This window comes from Sarcophilus harrisii, chromosome 6 (assembly GCF_902635505.1).
Source record: "Sarcophilus harrisii chromosome 6, mSarHar1.11, whole genome shotgun sequence".
Taxonomy (NCBI): Eukaryota; Metazoa; Chordata; class Mammalia; order Dasyuromorphia; family Dasyuridae; genus Sarcophilus; species Sarcophilus harrisii.
In genome coordinates, this window is record NC_045431.1 from 160,047,086 (window position 1) to 160,060,315 (window position 13,230).

Below are 13,230 nucleotides of genomic sequence, written 5' to 3' on the forward strand. Positions count from 1 at the left end.
TCTTTCTCATTTTTTCCCTTTTTGATCTGATTGTTCTTGTGCAGAATGGTAACTGTATAAATGTGTATAGATATATAGGATTTAACATATTTTAAAACAAGTTAACACATATTGGATTACTTGTCGTCATCTAGGAGAAGGGATGGGGGAGAAAGGTGGGGAAAATTTGGAACACAAAGTTTTGCAAGGGTCAATGTTGAAAATTATCCATGCATATGTTTTGAAAATTTAAAAAACCATATTGTCATGGTTAGAAAAATAACTATTTGTATATAGTGCTTTTAACCCAACGTCATTTCAGAGAAACTTGTATAGTCAAAAAGTCTGTAGAAAATTCTCAGATGTGATGATGCAAGTCCAAGAGAAAACCCTTCAAAAATGCTTTAAACACTAATGAGATAACTTAGAGGACTTCCAGATTATTACTTTGATCAACAATCTATGGAGAATTTTGGATTTGCAAAATGCTTTATTCATACACTACTACACTTTTACATTTATTATTACATGATTAATACACTCATACACTAATCAATATCTACACAGAAATCTCATCATCTTTAATTGCAGTGACCTATTGTGCAGTCCCACTTAGCTTACAAGGTTTAACTATACCTTACTTGGGCAAAAAAAACTCCATCATCCAAATATTGGATGGATGGAATAGATGGACAGAATGCTAAACCTGGAGTCAGAAAGGGAATATGGAATCCCAAGAGATTTAGAGAAGAACAGATAATAATTTATACCTCTCTACAGCAATCCCAACAGGGGGGTCTCACAAAAGCTAGCCCTTCCCTCATTGTGGTTCCCGAGAGGGAGAACACTAGCTATGTCCTTTGCAGCCCAGCCTATGGCACTGCACACATCCCAACCTAATAATCCCCCAGATGGGTGTCAAACTGTACATTTTTGATTGCAAAGGATTAATCCATTTCTTTTTTTCTGATATTAATAGGAATGGTTTGTCCAAGTTGTAGAAAACTAGTTCCAGTCAAATTGATAACCCAAGATTTTCTCATGGTCACTACTGTCTTAAGGATGCTGGTTAATTATATATTTTCCAGCCCAGGTTCCTGTTGGCAGCCACTCAGTAATTAAACCTGCCCTTTATTAAACAAGATGAAGGTTAACATGAGTGTTTTTTGAATGACAGAAGCCTGGGAAGAAGCCAAAGATGTTGATGTTGACATTGGCCATGTTCATGTTGTCAGCACATATCCAAGGATGATAACTAAGTTCTCCACCACAGGATATAACATTGTACACAGTCATAAATCCATAATTAGACAGGACCAGGAAACCATGTGGTACTTCAACACACATGTAGACCCACAACACAGACGCTAGCCTTCACACTTTCTCATTAAATTCTTTAGTTTAACTTCCAGCCAAATGGGAAGTATGAACAGAGGCAGACCACTCAGTTCCCACACACGTATTTTAGCAAAAACCTAATAATAGCACTGACTGAATAATGATCATGAAATCCAATGATAAATTATAAAATATGTTTTCTTTCACCCCAGAACTATACAAAGCTAATTAACAGCATATAGGAAATTTTTAAAAAAAGGAATTCTAGACAACAAAAGAAGGATACAGATAAAGAAACTGAGACCCCCCAAAAGGGAAAATGACTTCTCCATGTTTCCCAGAATAGAAAGTAGAGAGACCAGGATTTGAACCTCTGTTTCCAAATTCAGCATCTTTTCCCTCACACCATATTGATAACTCAACATACTCTGATTTGGGATTGCAAATAATTTTGCTACGTTCTCTGCCCCACTCAAAGGCTTAAAATTCATTTGATGGAGGAGATGTAATTTATAAGTTAGTAGGTCCTTTGGGCATGTTCTCTTTTGTATGTGAAAATAGCTTACTGCCAGGAATTGTGTGAATCTTGTGGCTGGAAAGACTGATGTGTGACCTAGAGCAGCATGCAGAAATAAGTCAATTAAATGAAAGAATCATTGCAACTTTTCAAGGAAAAAGAACTTGGAATCTGATATTTAACAAATAGCAGTAGAGAGACCATACATAGTACAATGTAGTCCATACATAGGAAACTTTAATTAATTAACTGATAAAAATTTATTAAATACCCTCTATTATGTCAAGTATAGAGCCAGGGATACAAAAACCAAAACCAAAACTAGAACAGTTATTACTCTCAAGGAGTTTATATTTTACTGAAAGAGACAACTAACACAATACAAGTATTTATGAAAAATGTACAAAATAAAGTATTGTATGTATAAAATAAAGCAAAGAATAATATGCTTGTTATTCTTGTTTTTTCATATTTCTGTTTTTATTAAAGAACACAACATCCAGTATATAGCCAAAATCTTGTGACAGGATAATTCAAAAAAGGGCAACCCAATGGGATTCTCTTGTCACCCAATCTATTTTTAAAGGCAATGGATAGAATTAGTAGCAGAGCATCAGGGATACAATGGTAGGTGACCACTGTTATCAGAAATGGAGCTATAATTTTGAAGGCATGAGCCTGAGATAATGGCATTGTTTCATATTCAGAATTTACATAACAACATGTAAAAAATATCTGTCTTATAAGCAGTGGGTAGTCTGAGGGCAATGAAGGAAAAAGAAAAATAAACAGCTTTTTCTGGGGACTTTGACTCCTTTCCCTTCCCATTACACTTTCATATGTTATTATTTTGATGATGATGATGATAATGATGCCCTTTAAGCAGTCACCCTCATGCTTCCTGTAATGTTCTGGAGGGGGTCTATTAGGCTATTAGATTGATTTATACTTCTGAATTTGTTCATGATTTCATGCTTCTTTGTGTTTTACTAATTTTTGTGGTGGGTGAAATAAAAGCTGTCCTTTATGCCCAATCCTATGTTTTGGTGCTTAGGCAAGAGTTGGGGATTCTGTTACCTACATTTGGGGAAAATTATGATCAATTATACATAGGCTTTGGAGCTATGTCTTTGAGTTTTGGGTTGTAGTTAAGAGCTAAACAGAAAATGACTTTGAAAGAGTCAAGACCCATAATTGAATCTGCACTCTTTGTGCTAATAGTACTGGTGGGGATAGGGGAATGGAAGCCTGGGTTCCAAGTGCATATATTCTGAATTTACTTTCCATAAAAAAGCTATTTTCTCTCAAAAGACTATATGCTATTTGAAGGCAAAGACTGTTTCATTTTTGTCTATGTATTCCCAGGGACTAGGAAACACTGTGTTTGTTATTGAATTAAATTTCATCGATGCAGGTACTTTCTTCAGTAACCCATTCTGAAACCCATTACATCTTAGTATTCTGCTCTCATTGGCACCACTGCCACCATTACTACTACTCCTGCTGCTTCTATTGCTGATACTAATAAGTCACATTGACATAATTAGTCACGAAAAATCTCAGCACCCTAGTAAGCTCTTCAAGATCTTAAGTTGTAGAATAAACGTTAGCCTGCACTAAAAGAGTGAGTTTTTTTAGATTGGAAATTCCCAAACCAATGAAATTAGAGATCAAGCCAAAATTCTTACAAATATCTTGTGTTTATATGGTATTTTCACATATTATTTCATGTATTATCTATTCTGATTGATTTAATTCAACATTTATTAAGAGACTGCTACATTTCAGGCTCTATGATTGTAGTGGGGGATATGTGATAAAAGACTTCGTTCTTGTCCACATAGGGACTGACACTCCAGGAGGAGATATAAAAGAGGTATGCAGAAAATTGCAAAATTACAAAAGAAAAGTACAGAGTAGTACAGCAGATTCAGGAAGGGAAAGATTTTGGGGCCTGAAAGGCACCTAGAAGAATGCATAAAGGAGGTATCCAGTAAAGGTGCCCTTGAAAAAAAGTAAGAATGTCAAAGTGGAGGGAAACCTATTCCAGATGCAGAATTGGTTGGATCAGTTATTATCTTCTCCCTTTTCCAAATGAACAAATTGAGGCTCTGTCGATTGCCCCAGGGCCAAGAAATGATGACTTTAAAAGAAGTCTTTTGTGCTTTCTCCAACAGCTGACCCTGTTTGGGCTCCAGTTATCTCATTGTGGGAATCAGAAAGATTCAGATTTGCTCCTTTAGAGAAAATACATTCATCAGCTGTATTTAGTGAAAATGCAAATTGGGAGGGACCTTAGAGATCATTTAGTCTAACTCTCACATTTTACAGTTAGGGGAAATTGAGGCTCAGAGAGATTAATGACTTGACTAAGGTTACATAGGTAGTAAACAGGAGTAGAATTCCAACTCAAATTTTCATACTCCCAAACCTTCATTCTTTCCACTGGATTTTTATTGCCCTCTTTAAATATTTCTCTAGGTGTTTAATTTAGCATCTTAACTGAGAGGAAGATCTAAATTTATTTAATTATGAGTTTTACTTTAAACATATATTTCATGACAACATAATCTCATGGAGTGTAGGGATTCTTTTTCTTCTCCTTCTTTCCTTCCTTCCCTCCTTCTTTCCTTGCCTTTCTCCCACTTTCCTTCCTTCCCTTCCTCCCTCCTTCCTTTCTTTCCTTCCCTCCCTCCCTCCTTCCTTTCTTTCCTTCCCTCCTTCCTTCCTTTCCTTTCTTTCTTCCCTCCTTCTTTCCCTTCTTCCCTCCCTCCTTCCTTCTTTCCTATATTCAAAGTCTTCCTTGCCCACTGCCCAGACTGTAGGAATGAATGTAATAGTCCTTCTTATATGATACTCTTTCACATTGTTAAAAGGTTTCAGGTTGCTGAACAGCTGCAATTCTTAAGTGGTGACAGTTGAATATTGAACTATCTCATATAAATCATTCTTATTTAACATTGATGAAGAATTTTAAAATCTCAGCATTAAAATGAATGTAATAAAGTGAATCAAAACGATTCTTCAACATTTTTATTTTATTTTACCAATTGGCAGTTGAGGTCTAGAAGGCATCTGCTTGATGTAAATCCTAAGTATTAGATAAAGTTGATACCTTTTGATCAACAATTTTCTTTTTTAAAAAATGAGGTATTAAAGAGTGTTGGTTGCTTTCAATTTTAACTCTTTTTTGATTTTCAGAATTTCTATTCTTGTATTATTTGTTGTTTACTTTACCATTTTCCCAGTTGTTTGCACAATTCCTTGATTTGTTTTTTTCTTTTGTTAATGAAAGTGTTCAGAGATAACATTTTCTCCTAAGGACTAAGGACTATGTGGTAGTTAGGTGAGTTTTTTCCTTTAAAAAGTACTGAAACCATTGTCCATATTTAACTGGCTTAGTGGTCTAAAGTGTGCTGGGATGAGCTTTTATATAAAATGTCCATGATGAGCTCCAAATTCTTTCTCATGTTTAGTAGACCATGATAAGGAACTTAAGCAAGGATATTTAAATCAGTTGTAGCAACTGATTACCTATCCTTGCTGATTATTTTTCACCTGCTCTGACTTAATAAATCTGTTTGTTACAGAATCTAACCCAAATACCAGGAGACTGTCCTTAGACAGGGCCCAGTTCAGAAAAAAAACTGCTTTGATTATATCCAAAAAATAGGCACAGGGCACTGAGCTAGAGTCAGGGACACCTGAGTTCAAATTTAACTTCAGACACTTACTAACTATGACTCTGGACCCAACCTCTTATCTTACATTTAATCTCTGTTACACTCAATTTCCTCAATTATAAAATGGGGATGATAGTAATTGCACCTACCTCTCAAGGTTGTTGGGTGGATCAGAAGGGATAATAATATTTGTAAAGTGCTTAACACAGCCCTGCCAAAGCAGTATAAATATTTTGAAAATGTTTTCTTGTGAAAATACTAGGTCAAATCTAGAGAGAAGCTGAAGCTGGGAGAAGACAGAGAATTTACTCCCTATTAAAGGCAAACCAAAATTTTACAGGATTTCAAAACTTGTTTTCTGGCATCAATCATCCAGAGTATTAATGGAGTTTTAGAGCTGACCCTAACATGTAGGATGTTCACATTTTCATGCTCTGGAAAGTATCAGACTTCAAAAAAAGAAAGAACAAAAATTTATAGAGAAAAAGAAAAAAGTTTATAGAAAGAAAAAAACAGACTTCCTTTTCTTCATAGATATAGATGTAATTTATTTGGTACTAGAGTACCAACATCTTCCATTCACCCAGTTTTACCACATCAGAATTGTCCTTGATTCTTCCTTCTTCCTAATTAACTAATTAGCTGCTAAGTTTAGGCCATTCTACCCTCCCAATATCTCCAGCACATAAGCCCATCTTTTCCCTCCTAAAGTCATCATCTTAGTTCAGACTCTCATCATCTTTCATCTGGACTATTGTTTTTTAATTGATTTCCTTATCTCAAGTCTCTTCCTGACCTCTGTAAACCATCTTTTTCCATAATAAATGATTGAGAAAACTTGCAGTAGGATTGTAAAAAAAAAAAAAAATCCTAATTTCTTAGGACAATTGAAAAATAAATGAGAATGGAAGTACTCTCATATTTTTTGGCTCTATACAGTCCAATGGAGAGTTGAATTCAATTATCAAGCATCTTTTACAAACAAAATATACTTTGTGGTTTTTATTTTATTTTATTTTTTTTGGTGTAGAAACCACACAAGTTTTGTTTCTTTTTTTAAAGTGAAAAAGAAATATAAAGGCCCATTTCTGACATTGTTGAAAATAGACATCTATTTTAAGTGTGTATAAAAATGTCAGAAGGAAGAAATGAAGGGGAAATGCTCTAGATATTAGTTAGGATTAGTTCCCAGTAAGAAAAGCCTCATTCTACCCCTTCCCTTTTTCATAGCATTTAAATATTCAATCTCAGGTTTTTTGTTTTTGGTTTGTTTTTAACAGTTGATTTCTTGAAAATTTCTTAAAATAAACAAAAAAAAGGGGGGGGGGAATGGGGAGAGATGGCAGAACTTCAGGGACCAAAAAAAATAATGTTGACAAAATAATTCCCTTTTCATTTCTTTACAATTCTCTCCAAATCCTTCTCTCCAATGTAAGCATAAACATTTTATGATTCAGTATTTTTCTGATAAAAATAATCACCCAAGATACTTTTGATTCTAATGGGCATTCCTTTTGGTTGAAAACAATCTTGGGACATAATTGGATTAACTTAAACTTTTTTTTTCCAGGAGCAATAGACTTCAATTCCAGATAATAACACTTATAACCACTGCCAAAGCACAAACTCAGACTTAAAAAAAAAAATGAACAAAAAAGTCCTTGAATATTATGCTAAAATGTTCAGTTGACTCTGGATCTTGTTAACCTAATCTGTTCCATTCATCAACTTTTCTATTTTTATAGTAATAAATAATAATAATTATAATTATAGCATTAGCCTGTATTGCAAAGCCTTTATATGTCCTATTCCTTTTATAGTCACAATAATGCTGGGAGGTAAATACTATTTTTATCCTCATTTTATCAGAAAGGAAGCTGAGAAAAGAAAAATGAAGCAACTTGCCTAGGATCACATAGCAGAATTCAAAATCAAGTCTTCCTGACTGATTCTCACTGTTATTTTCACTGATTCTACTAGACTCTTACCTATGTTTGCACAAATGAGGTGAGAGAACAATTAAAAATTTAATCTGTATATGGCACTTTAAGATTTACAGTATAATTTCCTAATAACCCTTGTGAAAAAGGGATTGTAAGTGTAATTATTTACAATTGAGAGATGAGGGAACTGAGGCTTCAAGAGTTTTAGTGACTTGTTCAGGTCCCATAGCTAATAAATGTTGAATCAGGAATTGTAACTTTGATCTCTAACTCCAGATCCAATATTCTTTTCTTACTACACCACATTACCTCTCAAAAGCAAAAGATGGATCCCCGCTTTGGTCTTTCAGAACAGAATGGAGGACAGAAACAATCCTGATAAATCATTCTATAGAAATATAGGCAGGGATGTGCTGAGCCAGTTCTTATAATCTTTGATCTGTTGTTAAACTTTCATTATGGAACATTTAGATCTTGGATATCAGCTAAAGCTACAGATTAAGGCTTGGTTTATTTATTTATTTAACAAATTGTCTAGTTTTAAGAAAGTAATGGATCAAATGTTAATAGTTCAGATTTAATTTAGAAGTGCATGGAATATACATCTTCCCCCTTGGAGGGCCAGTTGTTAAACATTTACCAGTACACCCTTACAGGTGCCACCTAGACACTCCTTAAAGCCCTGAAAACATAATAGGACACAAAGTGAACTTAGCACCTGGAGGCTATGCAGGAGACCTGATACCAGTGTGATCCCTAACATCCTAAGGGCTTGTCAGGGTTAACAGAGGGAGTTGAAACCAACTCCCATCTGAGAACTGTGCAAAGAGAACGAGAATTTTAAGAATCATTGGGATTCCATTTATCAATACATACAGGTGTTACACGAATAAAATTATAAGCTACTCTTTATAAAAATAAAAGAAAATAATTGGAAAGGTATGAATTGCGCATGGTTGGGTTGTGCTAAAATGCATAATCTTAAATTAATTTACAGACAGTACCATACCAACTAAATTAATAAAGGGGTTAGTTTCTACAACCAGACAAACATGAAAAAAAATTCATCTGGAAGAATAAAAGGACGAGCTGCTTAGAGATATAGTGAAAAAATGTAAAGAGAAAGAGATCTCAAAGTATAAATAACACACAGTAGCAATCTTGACACTAATTTGAAGCATATGGGGTGGTGCCATGGATAGAGTACTGAACTTTCAGTCAGGAAGACTTGATTTTGAATTCTGCTATGTGATCCTAGGCAAGTTGCTTCATTTTTCTTTTCTCAGCTTCCTTTTTGATAAAATGAGGATAAAAATAGTATTTACCTCCCAGCATTATTGTTTCTATAAAAGGAATAGGACATATAAAGGCTTTGCAATACAGGCTAATGCTATAATTATAATTATTATTATTTATTACTATAAAAATAGAAAAGTTGATGAATGGAACAGATTAGGTTAACAAGATCCAGAGTCAACTGAACATTTTAGCATAATAATCAAGGATATAAATGACTAGGATTAAGAATCAATATTCAACAGAAACTGCTGGGAAAGTTGGCAAACAATCTGAGAAAGATTAGGCTTAGATCAACATACTATAATTCATACTATACATAATAAGCTCCAAATAGATTTATGACATAATTATAAGAGTCCATATCTTTCCTTAAAGGAGGAAAATGCAAACAGGTACCTTTCTCATTTATGGATAGGGGAAGAGTCCTTGATATAACAAGGGACAGACATGATCAAAGGAGACAAAATGGACAATTTTCATGGTATAAAACTGAAGTTTTTACATAAACAAAATCAATGCAGTTATGGAAGGGAAAGAGTTAATGTGAAAATTTTTCTGATAAAGGTTTGATTTTTAACATATATAAGGAATAGATACAATTATATAATAAATGGTCAAGGAAATGAACAGGTAATTCTTGAGGGAAGAAATTCAAGTTGTCAGTAACTACATGAAAAAAAAAACTTCAAATCACTAATAATTAGAGAAATACTAAGTAAACTCCTTGTGGTATTCTGCCTCATGTCTAGCATATGGCAAAGTTAACAAAAGAAGAAATTAGCATTGTCAGAGGAACTGTGGTAAGACAATTAAATTAATATTCCTTTGGTAGAACTTCATATCGGCCTGGCCATTCTGGAAAGCAATTTGGAGTTATGTCCTGTAAAATGACAAAATTGTGTATGATCTGTGATCCTTTGATTCAAAGAGATCAAAGTCAGAGGGAAGTATTCCTATGCACAAAAGTACTTACAGAATCACATTTTCTTGAAGCAAAGAATTGGCAAATGAGCAAATTGTTGTATATGAATGTAATAAAATACTATTTAACCACAACAAATGAAGAAAAGGAACTCATTTAGAGGAACCTGGGAGTCAGAAGGCATGAGTTGATCTTGAACGTCAGCAAAACCAGAGGAATCATTTATACAAGGACCAAATATTGTAAATGAAAAGAACTTTGAAAGACTTTAAAACTCATCAATGGAACGACCAATTATATTTTCAGAATTCTGCTGATAAAATGTCTTTCACTTCTTAGTGGAAGGGTAATGGACTGTAAGTACAGACTAAGAAATATTTCCAGACATTATAAATACGACACAAATGTGTTTTTCTTGACAATACTTAATAGCTATAAAGCAAGATTTTATGGGGGGGGGGGAGCTGGCTTGAAAAGAATTTGGGGGTAGTGATCATTATGCAAAGAAAACATTAAATATTTTTAAAATGCACATTAGAGAGCAGAAAGCAGTTTGGAAGAGGAAACAGATAATATGCAAGGCATTGGTATTGTAATTCTGAAAATATATCTATATACATATTACATATATACAGTTATGTAATTGATTTCTTATATTCTTTCATGATTTGGGATTCTTTTTATGTGTTTATTTTGTTAATGATTTTCTAGTTGCTAATAAAAAAATTAAAGAATCATATGACTCTCACTATCTTTGCTACTAACACTTCCTTAGGATGGAACCTCTCCCATATTCGGAGAAACCCATGCCTGGTTCCTTCTGCTTTGTTGCAAATGGATAACAGAGTGGCCCTGTGTACACACACACACACACACACACACCACCTAATTAAAGTTTTATAGATACAACTAAGCAAAACAAAAACAAACAAATATCTATTGAAAACTGCATTTTGCTGAGTGCAAAAGGCACAGGGTTTTATGGTCCGAAGTCACCTTCAAACGACCATCTTTGTCCTCGGTGAAATAGGAATTAGGGGACCACTATTCTTTCTGCCCCAGATCTGCTCAGTACTAGAGTTCTATGACTTTGTGCAAGTCAGTTATTTCTCAGCCTCAATTTCTTCCTCAGTAAAAAGAAAGCTTTGGACTGCTGTTTTCTAAGATCCCTTCTTACTCTAACAATCTTCAAGATCCCTTCTTATTTTAACAATCTTTAAGATCCCTTCTTATTTTAACAATTTTTAAGATCCCTTCTTATTTTAACAATCTTTAAGATCCCTTCTTATTTTAACAATCTTCAAGATCCCTTCTTATTTTAACAATTTTTAAGATCCCTTCTTATTTTAACAATCTTTAAGATCCCTTCTTATTTTAACAATCTTTAAGATCCCTTCTTATTTTAACAATCTTTAAGATCCCTTCTTATTTTAACAATCATCTTCAAGATCCCTTCTTATTTTAATAATATTCAAGATCCCTTCTTATTTTAACAATCTTCAAGATCCCTTCTTATTTTAACAATCATCTTCAAGATCCCTTCTTATTTTAACAATCTTCAAGATCCCTTCTTATTTTAACAATCTTCAAGATCCCTTCTTATTTTAACAATCTTCAAGATCCCTTCTTATTTTAACAATCTTTAAGATCCCTTCTTATTTTAACAATCTTCAAGATCCCTTCTTATTTTAACAATCTTTAAGATCCCTTCTTATTTTAACAATCTTTAAGATCCCTTCTTATTTTAGCAACCTCTGAAAAATCTCCCATTTAAAAACTGTGCCTGAAAATCTACTTGGCAATTTAATAGAAGGCTCGGAGTTAGGAAGCCAAATCAGACCCCAGACTAGATGTGTGTCTCTGAACGGTCATTTTAACCTCTTCCTGCCTCAGTTTCCTCATCTGCAAAATAGGGGTATTCAGCACCTCCTTTCCAGAGTTGTTATAAGGATGAAATGAAATATCTGCAAATCCTAAAGCATTCAGTAGATCATAAAAGGCTGGTCCAAGAGACTACCAGAAGCTTAAACATTATCTGGACTGTTAACAATTGATCACATCCGTGGCCGGGACCTGGGAGATCATTTACTCCGGGCACTCTCCAACTCGGGCAGAGGCCGGTGGAGGAGCTCGCCACAGGTCGCTCAGGGCCCTAAGGGGCTGGGCAGCAGCTCCAGAGCTGGTCCTCTGGCTCCCGCCTCAGCGCTGCCTCTCCGCCGGCGCAGCCCCTAACTTTCTGGTCACGGTCTTGGGTCCAGATTTCTCACGGTCTGAAGGTGGGAGACCGGCCTTGTGGGCTGTTTCTCGGAGAGGCGCGGCTCGGGCGGCTCTCCGGGAGCTTTTATCTCCCTGTGCTTCAGGAAAGCCGCTCCCCGCCGATGTGGAGGGCTCATTTCAGAGCTCGGAGGCGGGTAGGCAGGGTGCGGGAGGTCTCCCCCTCTCGGAGCGGCAGCCGCAGTCCCGATCCTCCTGTCCCGGCCGCGGGCGCCGCATCACGGCAGCACCCCGCCGGGGCCGCCGCCTGGGGGGGGGGGGCGTCTCGCGCCCGGCCCCTTCACTCCGCGGGGCGGCAGCCCCTTTCCGTCTCCGCGCCGGCGCTCCGGCGCGCAGTCTCCGGGGGGCCCCAGACCCGGGCTCTGCGAACGCCGGCCGCGCGGCAGCGCGCCCACCTGTTCTCCCCCCGGCGGGAGCCTGCCCCTCGGCATCCCTCCTGTCCGCGTCGCACCGGACGCGGGGACAGACGGCCCCCCGCCCCCCTCCCAGGTCCGAGCGCGGAGAGCCGCGCTTCTGGGCGCACGCCCCCCGAGACCCGAGGCGCGCCAGCGCGTCCACCCGGCGAAGTCCTCTTCCCCACCCGGAAGCCCCGACCCCGGGCGCCCCCCAGGCAGAAGTCGGCCGAAGTACCTGTCGCGAGGACGAGCAGGGCGAAGAGAGCGCGGCACACCATGGTGCCGCTGGGCTCCGGCCGGGCTCCCCTCGAAGTTCCGGCTCCCCGCCCGCGCGGAGAGGGCCCCGGCGAGAGGCTGCTGCGAGTCCTTCTCCGGCCCGGCGGGCTCGGCTCCGGGGAGCGCGCGCTCAGCTGTCTGCCCTCCGGCGCCCGGCGAGCCTCTGCCCCATCCCAGCGCGGCTCTGCTGCAGCGAGGCCCCTCCCACTCGGCAGTCCCTCCTGCGGGCCTGGAGCCGGATGGCAAAGTCAGCGCGATCCCCGCTCCTGGCCCTGCCCGCTGACGCGCGGGCGCGGGAGCTCCGGGCCAGGGCGGCCCCTGCTGGCCGGCGTGGGAGCGAGTCCGGCGCGGGAGCGAGTCCGGCTGGGGCTCCTGGGGGCCTCCCTCAGGGGCACGTGAGCCGCTAGGCGCAGACCTGGCCCCGCCTTCCGCGCAGCACCTCTCCCCGGCGCCCTTGCCCCCTCAGGGCGTCCCGGGCTTTCGCATTCGCGTGCCTCGGGACGCCCGCCTGGCGTTCCCGCGGGCCAGGTGCGGTGTCCTGGGGGCACAGCATCCACCTGCTGCGCCCCCCTGCCGGGCAGCCGGACGCGCTGCAGTCTCTGCC

General features: G+C 38.6%; 1 protein-coding gene across 1 annotated transcript in view; it reads right to left on the reverse strand.

Annotated features, from left to right (window-relative positions):
• Positions 1–12,829, reverse strand: part of PARM1 (prostate androgen-regulated mucin-like protein 1) — a 118,795-nt gene extending 105,966 nt beyond the window's left edge. Inside the window, exon 1 of the mRNA XM_031943130.1 lies at positions 12,586–12,829. Coding sequence (XP_031798990.1) covers positions 12,586–12,628 — 43 coding nt within the window. The 5' untranslated portion in view covers positions 12,629–12,829. The remainder of the gene's footprint in view (positions 1–12,585) is intronic.
• Between the last annotated feature and the right edge of the window lie 401 nt (positions 12,830–13,230).